The sequence below is a fragment of the Limulus polyphemus genome, unplaced genomic scaffold (genome assembly GCF_000517525.1).
Source record: "Limulus polyphemus unplaced genomic scaffold, Limulus_polyphemus-2.1.2 Scaffold396, whole genome shotgun sequence".
Taxonomy (NCBI): domain Eukaryota; kingdom Metazoa; phylum Arthropoda; class Merostomata; order Xiphosura; family Limulidae; genus Limulus; species Limulus polyphemus.
Window position 1 is genome coordinate 205630 of NW_013666006.1, and position 17972 is coordinate 223601.

Here is a 17972-nt window from a genome sequence, read left to right on the forward strand (position 1 = left end):
CACAGCGAACTGTTAATGCAGAGATCTACAGTCAGCAACTGGAACATTGAAATCAAGCCCTTTATCAGAAACGTCCTTCACTCGTCAATCAGAAAGGTGTTCTTCTTCTCCACGACAATGTATGTCCACATGTGGCGCGTTTGACGCAACACAAGATTATGGAGTTGGATTGGGAAGTTCTCCCCCACCTACTATATTCTCCAGATATGACACCATCAGATTACTATATTTTTCGTTCGCTGCAGCATCATCTTAATGGGAAAACGTATACAAATGTGGAAGGTGTTAAAGAGGACATCGACAAGTGATTTCTTTAATCAGGGCATTAAGAACCTGATTGTAAGATGAAAAAGCATCATCGATAGGAATGGAAGTCTATTTCATTTAAAAAATGTTTTGTTTTGATATTTAAGTTGTTCATTAATTGCTTGATAACCTAATACTTTAGGACTTTCTATTGACGAAATAAATTCTTCTTCTTACCTCTTTCAACACCGTTAGTATCACTCTAATATATATATATATACTTTTAGGCCTATATTAGTCGTTAGGCCTTCCCCCTCCTACAACGATTAACTTTGCGTTTAATTTTTCTTTAGCCGAATTCCTTCTCGTTAGTTTACTTCTAGTCTACTCTGTCTTTGTCTGTCTGTCTACTTTTCCCGCTCATCTCAAACAATTTATATGTTTATTACTTGATCGTCTGTTCACTGTATCCTCGACATCAATAAATTTCACGTGACGTTCGATAATCTCTACATCAATGAGTTACAAACACAACATACGACTCTTACCGATTTACGTAACTAAATTTGTCATAACATTTACTTATGAACAAACTAAACAGTCATAAAATATTCACTCAAAAATAAAGTAAATTAATGATATCTACACTAAACAGTTTTTTATATCATGACACTGACAAACTAGTATTATATTTTTAACAAGTGTTTAACATAATTTTTCAACTACAATAAGATATATTACGATTTATAACTAGAAATAATAAGTCACATTTTCATCGGTATTCATTAATTCCACTTTGAGTTTCACACATAAATAATGTGTAATTATTTTGGTAGTGGGTGAAATTACAAATATACATAATACTTTAATGCGTAAGTCAGATTTTAGGGCCTGGCATGGCCAGGTGGTTAGGGCGCTCGACTCGCAGTCTGAGGGTCGCGGGTTCGAATCTCTGTCACACCAAACATGTTCGTCCTTTCAGACGGTCAATCCCACTATTCGTTGGTAAAAGAGTAGTCCAAGAGTTGGCGGTGGGTGGTGATGACTAGCTGCCTTCCCTCTAGTCTTACACTGCTAAATTAGGAAAGGCTAGCGCAGATAGCCCTAGTGTAGTTTTGCGCGAAATTCAAAACAAACAAACAAACATATTTTTGGTAATGCTCTAATTAATTTCTATGTAACTAACTTAAATCTATTATTCCAAAAGATGTTCATAGTCTGAAGTAAAGTACACTAACTGAAGGGATGTTTAAGGATACAAGTTATTTCTGATTTACATTTTCGTAACATATTAGTGAAAAGTATAAAAAGTAGGCCCCTTTTCTTACATTATTTAGCCCTCCAGTAGCACAGCGGCATGTCTGCGGACTTGCAACGCTAGAATCCGGATTTCAATACTCGTGGTGGGCAGAGCACAGATAGCCCATTGTGTAGCTTTGCGCTTAATTACAAACAAACTTAGATTATTCTGAAAAAGAAGAACGCAGAATGAGTTATTTTCTTTGTTATTGTACAAATAAAAGTAGGGTAAGCATAATGAATCTTCGTGCTACTATTAACTTGTTCATTTATTATTATTATTATATATATATATATATATACTGACTCATGTATCTCAGATCTGTAATAAAAGTGTTTTAAAAACACGTGAAAAAGAACAACAACAAACTATATTAGTATTAGCGTCGTTCTCGTGTTGAATTATAGCTTAATGTTGCAGCCGGTTAGGTCCTAAGATGCTAACGTGAGTTCATCTTCTTACAGAAGCCATCGTCTTCTCTGACCGAGTTCACAACAATGTGACAGAGGAAGATTAAAAAAACTCTTTAGACTGACATGAATTTCATTACGATGAAGCAAACCACTAATATTCATTAATTCTGTAAAAAAGAAAAAGTCATAGTTAATGATTCGGATACGATTGAGAACCTGCCAAACTAAAATCAAAGAAAGTCATAAGCGTGACGAAATCATTAGAAGGAGGTCAAAGAGAAGAAACATTTTCTAATAAGACTGTCTTTGCTCGAGTACAGAATAATATATTAGAGCACGGACTTGCCCTGTGATAGAACATTAGAGCACGGACTTGCTCTGTGATAGAACTCTGGATTTCCTAACTAGCGAGTCCAATTCGAATCCGTGCGATATGTCACAAAACAGTCCTTGCACTTTAAGCTGTGGGTGCGTTATAAGAGTGAAAATCAGTCCCCTAGATTATATGATAGGTAGTGAGGTGATGCTGACTGGTTGCCTTGCCTCTAGTCAATAGTTCAATATATATAGGACGGAGACGGATAATTTTAGTAGCTTTTACATAAATAGAATACAACACGTGATAAGGTGTAGTTTTTTTTTAAATGTTACTTTCAATAGACAATATAATAAGCATAATGCCACACTGCAAAAATAATTCTGAAATGCAACGGAAAATTAAGAAGCCAAAATTTCGTTTCACTGGACTGCGATTTACATTGAAAAGGTTTTTAATTCATAACATCAAGACTTAAAAGCTTACTGACAGACTTTTATGACGTCTGTCGTATACGGTGAGCTTCTTTTTTACTAGTTAAAGCCAGGGTATTTTCAAGGGTTCAGTTGGCCTGATTAGCAGTTTTCATGATCCAAGAATGTTGTGGGTAGTTAAAGTAATTATGAATAATTTTAGGATTTTATAGCAACTGTAGTAATATGAAAAGGATTAGGCATATCTTTCCAAAGAAGAAATATATATGTGATTTATTTTAGCCTCCCTCCTCCAAAGCTATTTACGTATAATACGATGTTTTTTAAATCTGAAGGATCGAACATTAAAAATAATGTCATCTATATGATTAGCCTGCTGTGCACATCGTACTAACAAAGCTAAAGACGTAGAATGTTTACAATGTCATTGAAGATATTTATAAGAATAATTCTTAGTTGTAAGCTAATATAAGCTGTACTTTCTAAAATACAATGTTTTGTTTTCAGATTTTAGTAAACTCGAATTTATTATTCTATGAATGAACATCCTGTCATCATACATCATAAAGATATATAAGTTTGTTTGTAATTAAGCACAAAGCTACACAATGGGCTATCTGTGCTCTGCCCACCACGGGTATCGAAACCGGGATATTCTAGCGTTGCAAGTCCGCAGACATACCGCTGTGCCACTGGGGGGGGGGGCTGATACATAAGCATCTTACAGGGATTTTATGTTAGCATCAGTAACTAGGATTTATTAATATTATTTTTAAAATAGTATCTTGTATTTTTTCCCATCTCAAATAAGCAATCAACAAATGCTGTCAACTTAGACGTAACTTTTATTACACTAATGTATACATGCTATTTTTAAATATGAATAACAGTGATTTTGTAAAATCTTTACTATTCTTACATTCTGTAATAAGGCTTAAGTTTGGCAAAGACAATGACATTACGTACCAAAATTTACGTCTCATTCATTGCTTTTGTTTTTTAGTTATAGAAAAGTACATATATCAATATCAACTAATGAAACAAGAAGATTTGAAACGTAAATATTTTCTTTAAAGTCAGTTACGTATACTTTACACCAAGGGCGTATGACGAAGGGTAATTTTAATTTATTTCGTAAGAGGTCAACGGCGTTAAACTCGTAACAAGTGCCCCCTGTACTTGTTAGGATGAGCTAACTTACAGATCACGAACTAAGATCCTACGTTTGAAGGTTAACACAGACAGGTAGCAGAGGTCTACACATGAGAACTCCATTTGCCCAAAGGTTCTCTAACAACATCGACGCCAAGTGCTTAAAAACCGGTTCTGTGAAAACATAACCTGTCAGTTATTTTTTATTCTAACGTTGTAATGGCTTTTTTTTGTGTGTCTTATTTTTTTATCAGAAAACTTGATTGTGACGATTCTGTATAAAGACAACAACTTCCTGTAGCTATTAGAATTTTTTTATCTTTTTTTTTTTGAGTAACGCTGCATAAACTTGAATACGGACTCCATAAGTACGTTTGAGATGTATTTAACCTTGATCGAGAAAATGGTTTTAACTTAAGTATTCCAGGAAAATAAATATGCATGAGTAGAAAAATTAAAAGTTACTTTTAACTAATTTCGAGCTGTAATAAACCAAAACAACTGGCAACTTTCCCAAATTTATTGACGTTAGAATGTAGCTTAATACAAAGTGGAATGTCCTATTTGACTATTTAAAGAAGCTAAAGAAATTTTGAAGCATGTTCGGAGTTTCAAGCTATTGTTTAATACGCTATTTTGTTATGTATTGGTTACGACACAATTATGTACGTTTCAGAAGTATAACAAAATCAATTACTTTAGTTATTTCTAGTCAATAAAGCTCATTATTATCAAACATTACACCGACTTCTCTAGAGATTTTTTAATTAAAAGAGTGAAAAAAAGAGAACTTATAGCATTCTTCTTTATTATAAAGTTCATCGACCTTGACATATATTTAATAATGCTTCTTTTGTTATATTCTGTATTTAAATTTTTTCTTGATAAACGTTCTAGAAATGCTTCAACAATTTATATGAAATGCCTTTTACTCTTAATCTAATAGTCGAAATCTTGTATATTACCGGAATCGCCGTGGTCTTGGGGAATAATGCTTTTGATAAAAAGTAATTTAATAACGTAATATATGACATTCGTTCAATGCCATTCTTTAGCAATTGTGACGTCCCAAAGTTTGGGCTCGACAACACAAAACAAACTTTGCCATCTTTCTTTGCCATTTTACATGCGTAAATTACAATATTCCTGGCGTCACCGAGCCATGCAATTCCACCCTCCTCAAAGCATGACTATCGCACGAGTGTGAAGTATTATCTAGGGATTTCTCCCATATAACACACGTGTAAAGACGCGAGTCCTGTTACCACGTAATTTGGGGGCGTTAACATTCTGAACAGCAATTTTGATTAATATTGAATTTTCGCTAGTTTTTTTTAATATATATCAAATATTATAAAGCGTAAGACTGCCACTTTAAAACAAGTTATAAAAATATTTATAATGTTTAAGTAAATTCTTATGAAGATTTAACGGTTTCTTATCTACTTAAAACACCAAAATGGTCATGCTTTGAAGTATGGTTATTGAAACTTTATTAATAATATTATAAACCTATAGTAGAAATGTCCGGAAATCAAACGAGCTGGGAAAACCTTACAAAACTAACATATTCAAATAGTGCACGTATGTCCATAGCTGGGAAATCGTATGAATATGTTAATTTTGATTAGTACACGTATGTCCATAGCTGGGAAACCTTATGAATATGTTAATTTTGAATAGTGCACGTATGTCCATAGCTGGGAAATCTTGTGGGAAAATGTTAGTTTTGATTAGAGCACGTATGTCCATAGCTGGGAAATCTTGTGGGAAAATGTGCCATTTTAAATACATTTAGTGTAGACTTACGTAATGGGACTTAGTTAGGTAACCTTGCTATCAACGTATATGTGGTTACTTTTTTGCAAACAATGTATTCAAGAAACTTCCAACACTACAGCAAAACTTCAAACTTCTCAGGCAGATCTGAGGGAGATTTTTATCTCGAAAAATAATCTCTCTCTCCCTCTTTTTTTTTTGGTACCAACTGCTTCCGAAACCTCATGAACAGGAGCTTAAAATAAATCGAGGCTGTACTGATTATGATCAATGTACATGTAAACACTGCTAATCAGCACCGTGGAAAGGGAAGGAAAGATGGATGGAAATGTAATGTTTCTGTTAGCACAAAAGATAAATAAATAGATATAGTTACGCACGTAATTGTAACAGTATTTCTAGGTTGGTAACATCATTGATCTGGTCCCCACAGTAAAATTATACTTTGTATTTTGGAAGCAAATGAATATATTTACGCGGGTTTCAGGAGCATGAAACCGTGAAAGTTTACACAATAAAAACAAAGCACAGTCACTCGGCGGGAGACACAAAACTATAAGTTTCGAATATTTGTTGTAATTTTTTTGTTTGAAATAGTGTAGAAATATTTCATCATGATACTCGTATCAAAAAAAGCGATAGCTCAGTTTGTTTGTAGATATAGTGGATATTTAAATTAAATTAGATTTTTATCTTAAACGTATACATGTTTATAAATCTCGCGGATGGTTTTACTGAAATTTCAAGCATTGATGCATATGTGTGTGTGTGTGTGTGTATAAAATACATAATATAATGATTAGATTAGGCTGAATCCTCAATGCATAAGTTATAATCGTGGATTGGCAGTTCAATTAGTTTGTGACAGACCTTCCTCAGGCTCTGAGATGAATCATTGTTCCGAGCGAGATGCTATATATCTTACTTAGATTTTCGTAATCACAGCAAGAGAGAGAGAGAAATAATTTCGAGTTGGGTATGTGAGTGTTTCAAAACAACATTCGATCTTCGTCTCTGCTCTAAAAAATTCTTGTAATACAAGAAGTTTAATACTTAGGAGTAATGACAGTCTTAGAAAATAAGTCTGGAGTATGAATACTCTTTATTTTTGTTAGTTTATTAAATTACAGATAGACTTTGCAAATATTTTATTTATATGTTTGTGTATATGGTTGAGTATGTTATAATAAAATGATTTTCAATATGTAATTTGGCGAGTCGTTTGACAACCACAGCCGATATAAAGTTACAGTGGACAGCATGTATGGGAATTAGATTTTGACATTTTTTGGCATTCATAGGTAGTGTGGTTTCATCGAAAACTTATCGCTTTTGGACAGCATATGTAACGGCCCTTTCCAACGCAAAATATTCATACAATCATATCATAATGATGTATTCAATTTGGATGATTTAGAAGACTGGGATATCCCTTGTACTTAATGACATTGGAAAAAGAAAAATAATATGAATCATCTGAGGCACCAGGACCATCCAGAAAGGGACCTGGAATAAGCCATATACAACCTGTGGTAAGTAAAATGCGAAGTCTTGTAATAGGTGAGAATCAACGAACACAAAGGTAAGTAGAAAAAGCCGTCCACGTGTTCTAGATAACAGTACGCAACATAATATTAAAAAGGATCTCCGTCCGAAAAAGCGACCACAAGTCAAGTGTACACAAGTTGTTTTAGGATATAATCGTTGAAACATAGTAGCTAGGAGAATGAAACTGGTATTTATGCAATTAACACAAAGACATATCTATCAAGTCGCCGGAGGTAGCGCCTATAGAAATCTGTGTGATCCAACTTCTGAAATGGGTGCTGGAGACCCGCGGTCCTTGTATACTACATGGACGAAGGAAACCAAACATGAGGAGTCGTGTGCTTTGGACATGACAGCCTAACGATGGACCCTTTTGCAACGGGAACTATGTCACAGGATTATTGTGAAGATGCACGGTCATCAGATAGATCATGACCGGAGGTAGCGATGTTGTCTGTGACGACGTGGTGAGGCTTCAGCATCATTTAATATGGTGTTCTCAAACTCTGTATATCTATCATTTAGAGACCATCTCAAATGGCTTCTTAAGGGTTTCCCGAGGGTGGATGAGAAAAATAGTGAATATAGTCACAAATAAGGGATGAGCAAATAGATTACAAATATTTTGCTCACTGATTAGCTGACAAAACTATGGATAGAAAGTCAGTAAGTAAGTTATTGGCTAGCTGTGAAAGAGTGAGTGCTTTTTGTAAGATATACAAAAAGTGCAGTAACTTGTGATGTTCTGTTTCCCTGTGTGCTGCATGTAATTCTCATATGGTATAGGTCAGTTAGTCTAGTGTGTACCCTCTTACGCTTCTTGCTTTAAGAACTAAAACTACTTCATCATAGTAAAGAGACTAACATTTTTAGTTATTTGTTTTTAATTATTTATAGAATGATTTTAACGTTTCAGCCAATTCTCCGTCAGATCCAGTATGAGTATTCTATTAATACTCTAGCAATTAATCATTGGTAAATACAATATGATGATTTTTTTATGTTTTATCTAGGCCTGGTATTCTCTTTCTACAAGAGCTCATTAGTTATTTGTGTGAGCATTTATCTTTACAAACATACATCTTTTTGTATTCATCCATTCAAATGGGGAAAGGCGGAAAGACTGAAGATAATGCCATCTCGTCAAAAGAAACCGTACATCTAGCTATATACATACATGCAGAAAACACTGATTCGAACTCATTGTTAATCTAGAACCGTGAGAAACACAACAGTGTTTTGTGAGATACAGACAGGGATGCCACTCGATCTGCACTAAGCCAAAAAGCTCGTCAAGAAGCTGTGAACGTGCTAGAGTAGTTTTTAGCATCCACTAGAAGGAAATACTGTCTGTCCGTGTTTAGTAAAGCTGTAGGTGTCCTAGTAGGGGCTGTAAAGCCTGTCTCATGAAAGAAAAAAAAGACTCCTGAACGTGCTGTTGTAGGTAAACGTCAAGATTTGAAACTTCTCTCATCAGAAACTTTAATTTGATCTCAGTTGATAACAACGTAGAACATGTTAAAATGTGCAGACGTTGAGAAGCTTGCTTTCTCTGTAGAATACTTGAGAAATGCAGGCGATAGTTTTAATTAAGTAGGTTATAATTGTCACTGGGATAAACAAAATCACGTAAAAAATGAAGTCGTGGTTGTTTATTTCAACCAACAGAACGTATCGTCTGTATTGGACCACAGCTGTCCACATCTTCTGTATTGGTATACAGATGTTCGCACATTCTGTATTGGTATACAGATGTTCATTAAAAAAATACCAATATTTTTTTTCTCTCTAAAAGTTCTTTTTTTCTCATATAAAACAACCAACAACGTACATTCTTTGTTTGTTTGTTGAAATTCGCGCAATGCTACATGAGGGCTATATGCGCTAATCGTTCCTAAGTTTCAAGTGATAGAGTAGAGGGTAAGCAGTTAGTCATCTCCACATCTGCTAACTTTTGGGCTATTCTTTTACCAACTAATAGGGGGGGGGGGTTAACTATCACAGTATTACGTTCCCGCAGCTGAAACTGTGGTGGGTTTTGAATCCCTAGACCCGTAGTTTATGAGTCAACCAACACACCATTCCAGATTTCTTAAACATGGCCGTAGACTTTTGCGCCTGTTGTAAGACAGAGATTTATAATAGCTAACTTCTCTTGGATGTTATCCACGTAATCAAAGGAAATAGCTCACGTACGTCAGAAATATCTTACCTGTATCCCCATGTTTGCTATTAGAACAAATTGTTGTTATTTTGTTCTTCCAGGAAAACACTGAAAACAGTGTGTTGTCATTTTCTAAATGTGGACTGAAACTAGCCAAATTAAAACATATATGCTCCAGCTAGACAAAAATTCAGATTATATTGTGATTGATTTCCAGATCAACAACACAGTCAATATCGTGTTGTTCTATTTTGTTGTATTCCAGATAAAATGCGCCTCTTACTGCATTGGGACAATCAATCTATATATAGTCATTGTCAGGGTCGGACTGGGTGTCCGCTAAGTGGGTCGGGAATACAAAAGAAAACGGTGGTAGTGACAGTAAATTGGCACGTTATGGATTTCATTCATCGTGGTGATATAATCTACGTATTGTCAAAGCGACAATTAATTTCAGATACATTAACAAATTCAATAAACTTCACTTAAAGCGACACTTAACTTCAAATGCATTAATAAATTCAATAAACTTCACTTAAAGCGACACTTAACTTCAAATGCATTAATAAGTTCAATAAACTTCACTTAAAGCGACAATTGATTTCAGATACATTAACAAATTCAATAAACTTCACATAAAGCGACAATTAACTTCAAATACATTAGCAAATTCAATATACTTTACTTGTTTGAAGTGAAGAAGGAAAAATCTACGAATAGGTATGATAACATTAATCTGCTCATCAAGACTACCAACGTTTAGGTTCAAATAATAATTAATATTAGAGATACCAGAAGAAATTTTAAGAACTAGCATAAATATTTACCCGCGCTCTACAGTGGGGGGTTCTTAGGGGATATTTCATTATCTCCATTTACTTATATAGCTATCCTACTGGGGATCTGTGCTCGAACCCCCCCCCTCCAAAAAACAACAACAACAAAGAAAAACGTTAAATCAAATGCCCGTGACATTTGAGCACGTGTACCGAGTTTGGTCCAGTTAGTCTGTGAGGGAGTTAACAGAGTTTCAAACATGGTATCCCCAGGACACCGAGAGAGGCAGGAACACAAAATCCAATGCCATGTTTGAGATCAGGGACCCTGATAACCTACTCATACATCACCATTATTCCTGGGTGACCTTCCGCGGGCATTTTAGCCCCCTCCCCCCATAGTAGGGATGTATGTCATATATATATGTGTGTGTGTGTATATATATATATATATATGTGTGTGTGTGTGTGTATGTATGTATATAAGGACACCCTTCCAGGCCATCCTCAGTTTGCTTACCATGTTTGGTCCTGCTAGCTTCAGAACTGTTGGGGAGAATATACAAAGTTACAAGTGATACTAATATAGCATTATTCTAAGCATTAAGTGACTCTAGGCACTATTTCACAAGTTGCACAAACCTAATTCTAAAGCCAGCATAAATTGCCCAAGTTGCGAAATCTGGGACAAAGGATATTAATAGCGGTTGAAAATATAAAACAGAATTTAGAAATATCGAGAAATGTTAATGCCTACATACTTTTACATGCCTTGATCGATATTCTGGTGTGTGTGTGTCGCAATATTCAGTAATTATTTATTAAGTTATTAAATCACTCTTACATAACGAGGTAGATATTATAGAATTGTTGCTGAAGTAGGCTACCGACGTCTATTTGATTAGTTATTACAGCATAGCCAGTTGGTGACACTTTAAAAAAAAACAGTGAAGCTTGAAATTACCTACCTCAATATTAAATATCAAGTACCATTCATCTCAGTAGGCCTAGTTCAATTCACCAGTCACTGCCACTAACCACTGGCAAGACTGATTTGTTTTGAATTTCATGCAAAGCTACTCGAGGGCTATCTGTGCTAGTCGTCCGTAATTCTGCAGTGATAGACTAGAGAGAAGACAGCTAGTCAACACTACCCACCACCTATTCTTGAGCTACTCTTTTACCAATGAAAAGCTGGATTGACCGTCACTTTATAACGCCCCTATGGACGGCTGCAAGGACGAGCAAATTCGGTGACGGGGATTAGCACCCGCGACCCCCAGATTGCGAGTCGAACGCCCTAACCACCAGGCCATGCCGGGCTTGACAAACCTGACCTAACGTATGTGGATTACCCTCGAGCGCCTATAAGTCATTTTTGTACACGCCTATGAGTAGGTAGACTAATTTCATGGATGCCTAACCGACCCAGGGGAGCAGCGCCCCCTCCGGAACATTTTCCGATCTCCCGGTAGGCCAGTCTGTTACTGATCATTGCAGGATATCTTATGTTTCAATCAAAAACCTGTCTCGTTAAACGTTTTGGAATATATAGCAAATCTATCACGAAGAGCGGCTGTTTTTTCTGTTTAAATACAAACCTTATGTGACAATATGTTACACGTAGGTTATTTTTGTTGTGTTACAGAAAGATGGTGAAAAAGCAGTGTTCTCTATTGCGTTTAAGAGAGAAAATGGAGAGATCCAATATCCTGTTTTTTTCTCAGACAGTCAGTAGACTTAATATGGCCATCTAATGGTTGTGTATTAATCACAGAACAGAGAAAGAAAGTATCGATTTGGGATTCATCACAGCTAAATTTTGGTTTTATTTGACTTGACGCATCTTACAAATTACAGTGAGCATTAAGCAAACTAAGCTACTCGTGCACAAAGTGTTCCTTTCTTGATTGGATTATGCTGCTACTTGAGAGGGATACGGCGTTGAGCGTTTAGCGACAGACTGATTACTAAGTCACAAAATGAAAATCAATTGACGAAAGTAAGAAGAATACGTGAGGTTTTCTATTAATTTGTTACACTGAGCAGCTTCTAAGATTCTTCAAGAATTCACCACTACATAATGGCACGCCTTGTATGTGTTTAGTAACACAGCCAGGTAGAGTGTTCGGAAAATGTGTTGCATAATTACTTACATGTGTAGATAGTTTTCTTAAAATAACTTTCGGACGCCGTAAGCGTATGTTGTGTTTCAACACATGGCGCAAAGAATGCAAAATTAACTTAATATCATAGATATAACAATTGCATAAAACTGTAAAAGGTAGAACTCTAAAGGTGGCTAAATAATTCTAAGATCTTATGAGTGAAGGTAAAGTATAACATGCCAATCACGCTACATCTGCCACACCCATTGCCAACGTTACCTTTCACAGATCATCAGATTGGCTGGGATACGTCAGGAAGTAGATGGCGCTACTTATATCACCCAGCTGTCATGAACAACGACTGTTATGGTGTAAACTAAATCAATTAAGTAAATTTTAATTATTTCTAACTTTATTTACATTATTTACCAGTCAGATTTGTAAGGCAAAGATTAATAACACAGTATTATTTATTTATTTTATTTCTAATGCCGATTATTTATTAATTATATACTACTAATAATAACAATGTGTTGGAAATGCTCAATTCATCAAGTTATATCAGACTTAAGCGAAAGAAGAGTCAATAGTTTTACAACAGTAAGGAGGTGAAACCCACAAACCCCTGAATGGGTTGTTAAAATATCTAACGATAATATTTCTTAAATGTTTATTTGTTTTTTTTTTAATTTCGTGCAAAGCTACACGAAGGCTATCTGCGCTAGCTGTCCCTAATTTAGCAGTGTAAGGCAGCTAGTCATCACCACCCACCGCCAACTCTTGGGCTACTTTTTTACCAACGAATAGTGGGATAGACCGTCACATTATAACGCCCCCACGGCTGAAAGGGCGAGTATGTTTGGTGTGAAGGGGATTCGAACCCGCGACCCTCAGATTGCGAGTCGAGCGCCTTAACCACCTGGCCATTCCGCGCCAAATGTTTATTTACCAGGATGGTTTACCCTTGTAGTTACACGACTTACATCTTTTTATGTGATCTGCAAGTAAATAATATACCTTGAAAGATGCGTTTCTATAATAGAGGATGCAACTATGAGGTAGGTATACTTGGACACATGATGTTAGAATATTGTTTTATAACAGTCTTGAAGACGCAAATATTTTGTCTTTTCCAACTTTTTATTTTTCAGAGTCGCAGAAAGAACAATAGACTTAAAATTAGCGTGAAGAACAATGGAGGCACGCTAACTTTGTTTTTTATGTATGTGTGAATGTGAGAACAAAATCAGAGTTTTGTGAAACTGGCACCTGTGACATGTTTTGTTTTCCCCATCTGAAAGGTTCATAATTTATGGTTTGCGTTAATTTTTACACCACAAATGCACAGAGTAATATTCTAATTCTAGTGGGGAATGATATTTCACTTATGTTCAGAAATAGTCGATAAACAAGACTCGAATGGTCAGCTGACCAGATGATAATTAATCTCTCGTGCAACTACATAGAACCATCAATTTTATTGAGCTATTTATAGTGCTAATGGTAGCTCTCGTCCAATTTGTTTTCTCGACGAAACTGTGGTTATTAAGCTCTCACAGTGACAGGATCTTCTATCATCTAGTATGTATAAAGTCTTAGTAAGTTAGCCACTTACTTTGTATGTGGTCTAATGGTACATATTGGAATTTAGTGTGCGTTAAGAAACGACAAGCCATATTCCTAGACACAGGTAAGCTGAACGTTTCATAAAGAGTATCGCTGTATTTGATCTACTCGTAGTTAAAGTCTTACAAGAGAAAAGTGCAGGTTCTTAAGATTGCAAACAACTTTAAGTTAAAAATTATTTAAAATATCTTATATTGGTGTGATTAACATGGCCATGTGAGATGCACAGAGATTTACAAATCATAGACGTCTATCACAATCAGTCGAAACAGGGACACAATTACATGAACTCCAAACAAACCTTAATATTAGAGACTGTTCAATGAACTCCAAACAAACCTTAATATTAGAAACTGTTCAATGAACTCCAAACAAACCTTAATATTACAGAGTGTTCAATGAACTCCAAACAAACCTTAATATTAGACACTGTTCAATGAACTCCAAACAAACCTTAATATTACAGACTATTCAATGAACTCCAAACAAACCTTAATATTAGAGACTGTTCAATGAACTTCAAACAAACCTTAATATTACAGACTGTTCAAAAGGGTATCGATGGAACTAAATATTACTGAAACGTACCAACAGATACTGCAATGTAAGTGTGCTTCTTAGATATTTAAGTTTTTTTACGTATTGTAAAAGCACAGATGTGAAAATCAACTTATTTCTTCAATCAAAGGAAAAAACTTAAAAATAAATAGTCCTACGATACGATTATATATGAACTACGTGAATGAACTACGAATATTTAACATGAGGAATAATCCTGAACGGTGATAATAGCACGTGTTATCTCAAGCTGGCACGATTCTTCTTGGAATTAGGTTCTAAAATAATCTTATACAACGTTTTTTTTACATCACAATATCGTTATAGATTCGGTGGTGACATCTTCCATCTTTTGTTGGAATCACTATGATATTACGACATGATGAAATTGAATTTTTAATGAGCACACGCTGAAATGACTCACGCTCCCGCTTAGGATGTTCCAAAAATACCGGTGATATCAAACTACTAACAGTGTTAAGGGTGGGTTCATTACACTCTCTGTCTTTTCTCTTGTTTCTCCAAATACAGGTCTTCCAACGTATTAGTAAGTGCAGTCAGTGAAATAAGCACAAGAGTTTGTGTTAACGTTCAATGGAAACTTTGATCTATAGAAGAAAATACGTTTAATCACTAGATCATTGCATCTATTTTTTTTACCTTCTAAATTAACTTTTTATTCACAAAACTGTTTCAGTTCAGTAAGTATGGATAATTAGGCTGAGCTAATCATTCAAGATGATAGATGTCTAATACTTTTTACTGTACCAAAGTTACTTGTATTATCTAAGACTCAGCTTTCTTGGACGACTTTTCGCGCGTTCATTTAAACCTTCTTTCAAACTTTGTGATGGAGTAAATTGGTTTGTAATGAACAAAAGTAACTACTATTTTCATTTCGTGTCGTAGTTATCCAATAATAAGTTTGAGAAGTCTTGTTCTATAAGAAAAAAAGATAAGGTAATAATCACAATCTTTGCCCAGGTCATGAATTTTTGGATTGAAGTAAAAGCAAGGGGGAAGTTATTTTGTTGTGTGAATTGATGACACCTACTAAAAACAATGGAACCTTTCCTTACAAACATGGTTAAAACAGTTGTACGTTAAAGTAAGAAACACCTGAAAAACATAGATGTGCACTATGTTAGAAGCAATGATATTCTCATCACGATAGCTTGAAGTAAAATCAAGGGAAAAGTTATTTCGTTGTGTGAATTGATGGCACTCACTAAAAGCAATGGAACCTTTCCTTACAAACATGGTTAAACAGTTGTACGTTAAAGTAAGTAACACACGAAAAACATAGGTGTGCAATTTGTTAGAAGCAATGATATTCTCATCACGATAGCTTTGTGGAACTTTGTTTATGACATTTTGCTCTCACGAAGATCCTTTTTCTGATAACTTAGTATCTGTGATGAATCTTTACTTGTGGTATCACAATTTTAAATTTAAAATATCCTTTTTAAGATTGTTCAGATATCTTGGCTTTACGGTATTCTAATTAAGTGTACCAAATACACACACATAAACACACGAATAAAATAATATTTGAGAACTTTACCTATTATACAGAGCCTTGTCATTAAATGCTCTTGGATGTATATATATCACCAATTTATTTAAAACCAAGTTAAGATAAAACATCCTTGTATACTATATATTCTAAATCAAAGAAACCTGTAATTCATGTAATTCAATATTACAATTACGTGTAGTTTTAAAAGGGTCGTAAAATCCCTGCAGAATAACTTCGACAAACACATAACTTCGTTATCCGTATTTGTCTTTACATATTCCAATTACGTGTAGTTTATAAAAGGGTCGTAAAAACCCTGAAGAATAATTTTGACAAACACATAACTTCGTTATCTGTATTTGTCTTCACATATTCCAATTACGTGTAGTTTATAAAAGGGTCGTAAAAACCCTGAAGAATAACTTTGACAAACACATAACTTCGTTATCCATATTTGTCTTCACATATTCCAATTACGTGTAGTTTATAAAAGGGTCGTAAAAATCCTGCAGAATAACTTTGACAAACATTTAACTTCGTTATTCGTATTTGTCTTTAAATACTCATTACGTGTAGTTTATAAAAGGGTCGTAAAAACCCTGTAGAATAAATTTGACAAACACTTAACTTCGTTATCCGTATTTGTCTTTAAATACTCTGATTACGAGTAGTTTTTTTAAAAGGATCGTAAAAACCCTGTAGAATAACTGAAACAAGTTATGTGTTTGTCAATCTCAATTTGCCGCACAGTTCTCATTTTCCCTGTGTCCAGCTTATTCTCGAATAATGAAGAACAAATACCACAATAGAAGCTACAATATTTAAAGCAATACTTCATAAACTTTCTATGATTTTCATAAGAAGTCAGGATGTATTTATTATTCTTCCCAAACAAGGAAAGTCAAAACAATGGTTGTCATACAGAAAAGGTCTTCATTTAAAACAGTCAAATAAACCAGTACACAAACACTTTATAGCCATCGTTCTCATGAATATTTTTTTCCAATTCACTTGCGTGGAATGTCTACAGTTTAATAACAGAAGTTGAGGTAATTATAAACCGCGAACTTTTTTTTTGTGCTTTCTGAGCCAAATTATCTTTAATGTTTTGTACGTGTGTAATGAAACATATATTCTATGTTTTGATATTTTGAAAATAGATGGTAGGATAATGAAAAGACGTCAAATGTATACACTCATTGGTAAAGAATAAAGTGTGTGACACTCGTAACATCGCTTATCTAAGTTTATCGGAAGAGTATAGAGTAAGGAGTTGTCCAATATACTGATTAAATGAATATATATATGTATATTCAACAGTTAATCCGTTCATGATGGAAAACAATCCATTAACTTAACTACCATATAATATCGAAAATAACGAAGTATAGACAAAAAACTCAGGGATAAGAAAGGTAGACGTGCTAAAAACTTACCAGGACTGATTGTTAAAATCAGAAGGCTTAACAATAGCCATGAATGACTCTCTGAAGTCATATTGAAGTCACGCAACTTTTCATCCAGGACTGAGGGCACTTTCTATAAACTTCTTTCTTCTGCAGTCACTTAGGACTGAGTGACTTGGTGCTGACCTCAACGTGCACGTGCCAGCTCCGCGAATTTGAGCCTATACAGTAAAGTCTGCCTCGTTACTGAAACTAAAGCTACCAGCAGTGCCTTACACTAATCATTGAAATAATACTAGTTGGTTGACTGGTTTACCCTGTACGAGATCGGCCTGCGCGGACTCAGTGACTGCTACTTTAGTAACCAGGCCCGTGTACTTCAAATCCAGACGCTAAGCCAAACCGTGTAACGTGATGATAGTGGACGACGACGGCTAGCAGTTGCTGTCGTGGAACTAACTGTCTGTAAAGCACTGCCCTCTCGTAGCAATAAGAGAAACTTGTGCCCTTCAATTTATATGTTAAAGCATCATTAGCTTTGTACAACTTACATGTTACGTTAAATTGACGCTACTAGCTAGATAGTAAAAATTATATAGTTTTAACTTTTTTATACAGTTTTATCGT

At 34.9% G+C, this 17972-nt stretch overlaps 1 protein-coding gene across 1 annotated transcript in view; it reads right to left on the bottom strand.

Moving 5' to 3' along the window:
* The window catches only part of LOC106457954 (nephrin-like), a 73979-nt gene extending 56237 nt beyond the window's left edge, over positions 1–17742 (bottom strand). Inside the window, exon 1 of the mRNA XM_022384047.1 lies at positions 17376–17742. Coding sequence (XP_022239755.1) covers positions 17376–17436 — 61 coding nt within the window. The 5' untranslated portion in view covers positions 17437–17742. The remainder of the gene's footprint in view (positions 1–17375) is intronic.
* Positions 17743–17972: the final 230 nt, after the last annotated feature.